Genomic DNA, 7,506 nt, shown 5'->3' with positions numbered 1-7,506 from the left:
CAGTGAGCTGTGAGGGGTGCTGGGTGTGGGGCAGGGAGCTGTGAGGGGTGCTGGGTGTAGGGCAGTGAGCTGTGAGGGGTGCTGGGTGTGGGGCAGGGAGCTGTGAGGGGCAGTGCGTGTGGGGCAGTGAGCTGTGAGGGGTGCTGGGTGTGGGGCAGGGAGCTGTGAGGGGTGCTGGGGGTCCATGGAGCACTGGGCACACACAAGGGGCTACTCACATTCCTGCCTTCAGGTCCTGGGTCCCCCAGGTCACCCTTCTCCCCGGGGGGGCCACGGTAGCCAGGAAGGCCCTGGGTGGAGGGCAAAGGGAGATGTGCATTGGCAGGAGCCACCCCGAGGCCGTGAGGCTCTCTCCTGCCCAGGGTGCCCAGCAGCCCTGCACTTACCCGGGGACCCCTGTCTCCAGGCTTGCCAGGCAGGCCTGCTTCTCCCTGTGGGGAAAGAGGGGGTCGGTGGGGGGCAGTGGGAACAGGGGCAGTGGGAACAGGGGCAGGGGGAACAGGGGAGCCTCACTCACCGGGGTGCCTTCGTCACCTTTCTCTCCTCGCTCTCCCTGAGGCACAAATCAGTGGGCACCGGCCAGGAGAGAAAAGCACAAGTCACCAGCATCCCCCTGCTCCGTGGCAGCCCCGCTGTGCTCAGGGCCACAGTGCCCCAGAGCCCCGTGTCCCACACTACCTCCTTGCCTCGCAGCCCCGGCTGCCCCGGGGCGCCCGCTCGGCCTGGCTCCCCCTTCTCCCCTGGCTCTCCTGGGTCACCCTAGGCAGGGGAAGGGACAACAGTCAGGGCAGAGGCTGGGCAGCTGGGGAGAGAAGGGGCACAGCCGGCAGGAACAGCCCCTCTAGAGCCGGACAGACAGACAGATGGACGGACAGACGAATGGAAGGGCAGCGACATCACCTTTGGGCCACTCCTGCCTGTGAGGCCAACGATCCCCTGGTTGTTGGAGAGGAAGAGCCGGTGTCACTTGGGGAGGGGGCAGCTCGGTGAGCCCTGGCCAGGGGAGGGGCCAGGCCCACGGGCTGGGGTCCCCAGGGTGCCCCCAGACTCACCCGATCGCCCTGCTCGCCTTTGGGGCCAGCTGGCCCAGGCATGCTCAGGCCAGGGGGTCCCTGGACATGGAAGGACACAGCATGGAGCAACAGCACAGGCACCATGAGGCTGAGCAGGGCTGTGCCCTGTGCTTCCTATCCTCAAGGCAGTACTCACACGGGCACCTTTATCTCCTGTGTCACCCTTGGGGCCAGGAGGTCCTTCTGGTCCTGGGAAACCTCTGTCACCCTGGAGCAGACAAAATCAGCACCCCAAACCACCCATTTCCCCCCGCCCCTCCCCCTCCACTGCAGCTGTGGACCAGGCTTAGGACCAGGATGAGTCCAACTGTGCAATCCCCCTCCCCAGCCATGCTCACAGCCATGCCCAGAGGGTGGAGGGCACAGCTGGGCCAGGGTTACCTTCTCTCCAACACCAGCCACGCTGGGAGCCTGCAGGGGAAGCAGAGGAGACCGTGCTGGGCACTGCCCATGGCTCCCTGTGCTGGGGCTGGGGCAGGCAGAGCTGGAGCTGCTGGGCAGCAACACTTACTGGCCTGCCAGGTGGTCCTGGGTCACCCTGCAGAGAGACAGGTGTCACTGCCAGCCCCTTCCCCACAGACCCCTGCCACCCCACCGGGACCCCCCTTTGCCCTCACCTTCTCCCCCCGGGGGCCACTCGGTCCTGGAGCTCCCTGTGGCGAGATTGGAGACCTCAGGGGGCTGGCAGTGCCTGGGAACCACCCAGGGCATGGCAGCTCCTGGCTCCCCAGCAGCACAGCCACCACCCTGACTCACCTCTCTGCCCGCTGGCCCCGGGTTCCCGGGGGCTCCCATCTCACCCTGCAGGAGAGGAGGAAGAGGAAGGTGTGTGGGCATCCTGCCACCCCCTGCCAGCGTGGCTGCTTCAGGGCAGAGTAGGCATCACTCCACCATGCCCCAGGTGCTCCTACCTTCTCACCCTGTGGGCCTGGCACACCACGGTCTCCCTGCAGAGCAAAGAGAGGAGGGTTCAGGGAGCCTTCCTCCCCCTACATCACACTGCCCCCACCCCAGAGCTCTTCACGAGTCAGCCCTGGATCCCACCCAAGACCCCTGGGCTGTGACAGCCATGCCCAGGCAGTGCCACCAGCAGCTCTCAGGGACACCAGGACCCTGCTTTGGGACTCTCTCACCTTCTCGCCCATCTCTCCCAGCTCACCCGGTGCCCCACGGTCTCCCTGGCATAGGAAGAACAAAGGGTCAGGGGCAGCAGGACCTTTGGGGACATCCTGGGTCCTGGCACAGAACCAGAACCCCCTTCTCTCTGCCAAGGGTATGGCAGGAGCATCCCTGGGTCCCTGCACCGCTCACCTTCCTGCCCTGCTCCCCCGGCGGGCCCCGAGGACCCTGCAGAGGAGAATGGAGACGTTGTCACCTTTGGTGTGACAAGGCAATGCCCAGGCTACCCAAAACAGGAGGGCTCAAGCCCAGGGCCTGGCTCCTGGCATGGGCAGCTCATGCCTGCCTTTCCTTCTCTCAGGACACTCACCCTGTCTCCTGGGTCCCCGGGGCGGCCAGGTGATCCTGGGACACCTTCTGTGCCATCACCCTGGGGGTTTGGAAAGGTGAGAGCCATGCTCATGCCACGAGATGCCCATTAGATGGGAATCCTCACTCAGAGTGGTGTGAGGTCCAGCCCCAGTGGGCAGCATCCCTGCCACCTTCTTACCTTCTCTCCCTTCAGCCCAGGGGGCCCAGCAGGTCCCCGAGGCCCAGGGTCCCCAGGGAGGCCCTGCAAGAGAGACAATCTCAGCCCCTGGGGATGTGACTCAGCCCTGGGCACACACAGCCAGTGCAGCTCTGATCCCCTCTGCCAGCCCTGTGGGCCTGGGGGCTCAACTCACTGGGGGTCCCGGGTCCCCTCGAGGTACTGCCCCATCCACAAATCCAGGGGGGCCCTGCAGAGAGAAGGGTCAGCTCCTGTGGTTGCCCTGAGGGCTCAGTCCTCCCCAGCACCCTGAGGGGCTGCAGTGCCCTTGGACACTCAAGGGACCCCCATCCAGTAGGGTAAAGGAGTCAGGGAAATGCACAGCCACTCACCCTTTCCCCTCGGTCACCCTTCTCTCCCTGCAAAGGTGAAAAAAGCAAATTAGGGCAGTTCTGGGCTGTTCCCATGCCCTCCCTGAATAGGAGAGGAACATGCTGGGTAGAGCCATCATCAGTGGCATCAGGGTATGTGCATGCCAAGTGCCTCTCCCCACGCTGCCCAGTGCCAGCAACAGCTCAGGCATGAGCATCTTGTGCAGGCACAGCCCACGAGCAGGGCCAGGAGCAGCCCATAGGCAGCAGCTCCAGGCAGCTGCCTGTTCCCCATCCCTCTGCCCACAGATCCCCAGCCTTCCCCATGCTGCATCGGGGATGTACCTTCACAAACTCTCCAGGAGGTCCTGGTAGCCCCATGGGTCCGAGTGGACCAGGGGGGCCTGGGTCACCAAGGGGCCCCCGTGGGCCAGGGATCCCAGGTGGGCCGGGCCTGCCCTGCAGGACAGAGGGGCTCCATCAGTTGAGGTGTGGGCTGGGGGTGCTGGCAGAGACCCCTTCACACCCATATCCCCACACCTACCGGCACACCCGGCTCCCCTCTCGGGCCTGGCAGCCCCTGCTCTCCATCCGTGATCACCCTGGGCTCTCCCTGCACCAGGAGGGGGAGGAAAAATCAGTGACCATGTGTGCCACATGTGCCCTGCTGTGGCCACAGTGCCAGGGGTCTGGCAGGGACATGGCGAGGCCCTGGGGCCAGGAGATGCCAGGCACCAAGCTGTGCCCACCAGGGTCCCCAGAGCTCCCCAGGGACCCCTGTGGGGCAGCCCCTGCCCTTCACCTACCGGGTCACCTTTCTCCCCCTTTGGGCCAGGGAGTCCCGTGGGCCCACGTGTCCCCTGGGAAGGAAAGATGGGAATGAGAGGGGTGTTGGGTGTGAGAAGGGATGGGGAGGGTTGGGGCCATACTCACAGGATCCCCTCGAGGACCAGGGATGCCCTGGATGCCCTAGAAAACAACAGCTCAGGAGGTGAACACATCTCTGCCATCCAGGGCAGTGAGGATGGGACGAGATGGAATGGGGTGGCATGGCATGGCATGGCATGGCATGGCATGGCATGGCCAGCCAAAGCAAGGCTAGACAGTACACTTTGCCTGGGATACACACACAGGAGCCAGCAGTGCCCCTGCCAGCTGCTGAGACCGCCTCAGCACAGGGAGCAGGGAAGCAGGGGCTGGCTCAGGGAGCAGGCAGGGCGATGGAGAGCCCATTGTGCAGCAGCAAAGCCAGGGGACGCCCTTACTCACTGGCTGCCCAGGTGATCCAGGATTCCCAGGGCGTCCAGGACTTCCTGGTGCCCCATCAGCTCCAGGAAATCCCTACAGGACAGAGGAGCATTTTGTCAGCATCTGGGGTACCCCAGCACTACCAGACTCCTTCAGTGCCCCAGCACTGCTGGTCCCAGCCCTGGGAGCTCAGGGCAGCCCCAGGGCAGAGCTGGGTTCCAGGGTGCCTTTCCCCATGTGCTGAGCTGGGGTGTGAGAGTGCAGTGTGGGGCTGGGCTGGGGTTCTTCAGAGGGATTTCCCCTCCAGCATAGATGTGGAGACCAAAGGGACAAGGGGCAGTGAGAGGCCCCATGGAGCCAGGTCACTGTGTCCAGGGATCCTGGGGTGCCTAGGTGAGGGGCCAGAGGTACTCACCCTGTCCCCCTTCTTGCCCGGACCCTCGGCACTCTCTCCTGGTGGACCCTGTGGCCCTGGTGGTCCTGGAGAGCCAGGAAGCCCGTGGCGACCCTGGACACACAGGGGAGAGGACAGGCTGGGTGGCAAGTGGTGGTCAAAAGGTGTTGCCTGTCTACCCCTGTAGCAAGGGCTGGACAGGTCCTAGCCCCACACCCACCCACTGGCAGGACAAAGGGACAAAGGAACATGAGGACATGGAGACCATGGCACTGCCCTCTCCAGGCTCTTATGCCCCCCTCCATCAGGTTATTACCGGCTGCCCAGGGAGACCTGGTGGTCCCATACGTCCTTGCAGTCCCTGCAGAGACAAAGCCAGTAGTAAGCATCCCCTGTGAGCTGATGTTAGCCTGGTTTGGGAGATGCAAACCTCCCAAAGCCACCAGCTGGTGGCGGGGTGTCCCCAAAGCACTCACTGCCTCACCGCGTTCTCCCTTCTCGCCCTGCAAGGGACAGAGGGAAGGGGTTAGGGGCTGGCACTCTTGTGCTTAACTCCCCACTGGGCTTCTGCTGTCAGCAGCTCGGGGTCCACGACCCATGCTGAGTACTTGTGGCACAGCACAGTATGGCACAGCCTTGAGAAGCTCACCTTGGGGCACTTCACAGTGCAGGGCTTTGGCTTTGGCTCCGGCTGGCAAGAAAAGATAAGCCTGTGTGAACCCAGGGATCAGAGATCCCCTGGCTCACATGGGTTGTTCCCTCTGCACACCCCTGAGGTACTCTGGCCCTTACCCTGGTGGAGATGATGGTGCAGAGGTCATCGGTGAGCTCTCCCTCCAGCTCTGCCAGGTCGCTGCCATGGTAGATGTACCGTGGGTCCTCACTGGTGACCATGCGCCGGAGCTGCTCCCTGTCTGCCCCCTCCATGCCCACTGCCAGCACCTGGACCCCTGAGCAGAGAGCACCCTCAGAATCCCACAGTAGTCCCTGCACACCCTGATGAGACCCTATTAATCCTCACCCCCAGCCTTGACATCCCTGGCCACAGTGATGGCATCATCCCCTGAGGGGCTGTCGGCCAGAACCACCAGCACTGCTGGCACCCCGGGACGGCGCCCTGCGCCAGGACTCAGCAGGTACGTCCTGGCAAAGGTGATGGCTGCCCCTAGACAGGGAGAAGGAAGAAGGGACAGTCAGCAGGATCCCAGAAACACTGCCCCAGCTCCTAGGGCTGCCCCTCACCGATGTTGTTGCCGCTGGGCTCCTCGTAGCGCATGGCACGGATCTGCTCCAGCACGGTGTGCAGGTCACTGGAGCGATTCAGGAGCAGCCAGGGTAGGCTGCGGTAGCTGTATGTGGCCAGGGCCACCTGCAAGGGTGCAGGGGAGCAGTGGGCACCACGGCCCACCCACGACCCCCCTGTGACCCCAGTGCTGTGGCAGCAGCCTACCTGTGTGCCCTCAGGGCCCAGGCGCCCCAGGGCAGACACGGTGTTGGAGAGGAGGGTGCGGACAGCGCTGGCTCCAGAGGAGCTGTTGCGGGTGCCGTGTACCAGAAAGACCACGTCACCGAGGGCATCCCTGCAGACTGCAGGACAGGAAAAGCTGAAGCCACCACCAGAGTGGAGACAAGGCCAGCCCACCCTGCAGGGACCCCCCAGTACCTGTGCGCTCACTGACGGACGCCTCAGCACCCGGAGTGCTCCCCAGGAGCGGCCGCAGGGTGAAGGTGTAGCGCTGGCCCAGGCGCAGCCCGGGGACCTGCTGGGAGCTGGCAGTGCTGGGCAGCGTCTGCCCCCTCTCCCCACCAGCTGCCACCCAGGGCACAGTCAGAGGGATCAGCCAGCCCCTGCGGGGATGCCTCCCACCGTCCTGGGGCCACCCACTCCTCTCACCTGCAGGAGGGCTCCAGGAGAGGACATAGCCAGAGGCACCGGGGACTGGGGTCCAGGTGAGAGTCACTGAATCCCTCTGCACCTCCGTCACCCGCAGACTGGTGATATGGCTTGGGGCAGCTACCAAGGGGAAGGAAAGGGTGTCCCGGCTTCATGGGGGAACCCTCAACGTGCTCCCTCCCCAGCCCAATACTGGGACAGTCCGTCCCTGGGTGCCCCTCTGGGCTCAAGCCATGTCGTGGGGGCTCATGCTGCCTTGGCCTCAGGTAGGCAGTTCCTTACTGGTGATGGCAGTGATGGTGGCTGGCTCGCTCTCCCGGCCCCCAGCCAGGCTGGTGATGCTGATGTGGTAGTGCCGGCCTGGCTCCAGTCCCGACAGGGTATAAGAGCTGGAGGTGGCTGGGAGCTGCTGGCTATGCTGGGGCCCCCCTGGCAGGGGCAGAGAGGGGTGAGGGGGTGCGGGTGGGGGCCGGCAGGGATGCAGGGGCTCCAGCCAGCCATGCCCTGGGCCGCGTGAAAGCCACTGACAGGACGTGGGGGGACTGCCTCCGCTGTGGGACAGAGGGGCAGGTGTCAGGGGCAGGAGTGCCCAGTGCCACCCTCGGGTGATGCCCCCTGCCCCAGCACTCACGGGTGGTGACGACAATGGAGACGGGGTTGCCTTCCCGGTTGCCAATGAGTGCTGTCACCTTCACAGTGTAGGAGACGCCTCCCTCCAGGTTGGGGATGTCAAAGGAGTTGGTGTGGCCAGGAACTCGCCGGCTGTTCTCCGAACCCCCTGCCAAGGACTGTGGCATGAGGCCCCCCACCCTGCTGCCCTCACAGCCCACCCCCATCCCCACCCCACAGTACCGTCCCTGCGGCTCCACACCACACGG

The 7,506-nt window shown here is 64.6% G+C and overlaps 1 protein-coding gene across 1 annotated transcript in view; it reads right to left on the bottom strand.

Moving 5' to 3' along the window:
* The window catches only part of COL7A1 (collagen type VII alpha 1 chain), a 31,935-nt gene that overhangs the window by 17,081 nt on the left and 7,348 nt on the right, over positions 1-7,506 (bottom strand). The window contains exons 18-52 of the mRNA XM_031058250.1: positions 7,260-7,406; positions 6,911-7,057; positions 6,629-6,748; positions 6,398-6,544; positions 6,185-6,321; positions 5,977-6,103; positions 5,756-5,899; positions 5,527-5,684; positions 5,384-5,425; positions 5,211-5,237; positions 5,051-5,095; positions 4,756-4,848; positions 4,362-4,433; positions 4,026-4,061; positions 3,899-3,952; positions 3,637-3,705; positions 3,438-3,551; positions 3,114-3,140; positions 2,918-2,971; positions 2,743-2,805; positions 2,563-2,622; positions 2,385-2,420; positions 2,207-2,251; positions 1,985-2,020; positions 1,830-1,874; positions 1,691-1,726; positions 1,585-1,611; positions 1,455-1,484; positions 1,210-1,281; positions 1,053-1,112; positions 901-936; positions 679-759; positions 518-553; positions 387-431; positions 219-290 (exon numbers count right to left, since the gene is read on the bottom strand). Of these exons, the coding sequence (XP_030914110.1) occupies positions 219-290; positions 387-431; positions 518-553; positions 679-759; positions 901-936; positions 1,053-1,112; positions 1,210-1,281; positions 1,455-1,484; positions 1,585-1,611; positions 1,691-1,726; positions 1,830-1,874; positions 1,985-2,020; positions 2,207-2,251; positions 2,385-2,420; positions 2,563-2,622; positions 2,743-2,805; positions 2,918-2,971; positions 3,114-3,140; positions 3,438-3,551; positions 3,637-3,705; positions 3,899-3,952; positions 4,026-4,061; positions 4,362-4,433; positions 4,756-4,848; positions 5,051-5,095; positions 5,211-5,237; positions 5,384-5,425; positions 5,527-5,684; positions 5,756-5,899; positions 5,977-6,103; positions 6,185-6,321; positions 6,398-6,544; positions 6,629-6,748; positions 6,911-7,057; positions 7,260-7,406 (2,540 nt within the window). The remainder of the gene's footprint in view (positions 1-218; positions 291-386; positions 432-517; positions 554-678; positions 760-900; positions 937-1,052; positions 1,113-1,209; positions 1,282-1,454; positions 1,485-1,584; positions 1,612-1,690; positions 1,727-1,829; positions 1,875-1,984; positions 2,021-2,206; positions 2,252-2,384; positions 2,421-2,562; positions 2,623-2,742; positions 2,806-2,917; positions 2,972-3,113; positions 3,141-3,437; positions 3,552-3,636; positions 3,706-3,898; positions 3,953-4,025; positions 4,062-4,361; positions 4,434-4,755; positions 4,849-5,050; positions 5,096-5,210; positions 5,238-5,383; positions 5,426-5,526; positions 5,685-5,755; positions 5,900-5,976; positions 6,104-6,184; positions 6,322-6,397; positions 6,545-6,628; positions 6,749-6,910; positions 7,058-7,259; positions 7,407-7,506) is intronic.

The sequence above is a fragment of the Geospiza fortis genome, unplaced genomic scaffold, assembly GCF_000277835.1.
Source record: "Geospiza fortis unplaced genomic scaffold, GeoFor_1.0 scaffold78, whole genome shotgun sequence".
Lineage (NCBI taxonomy): Eukaryota > Metazoa > Chordata > Aves > Passeriformes > Thraupidae > Geospiza > Geospiza fortis.
The sequence above is the reverse complement of the archived record's forward strand: the minus strand, read 5'-3'. Positions and strand labels throughout refer to the sequence as shown.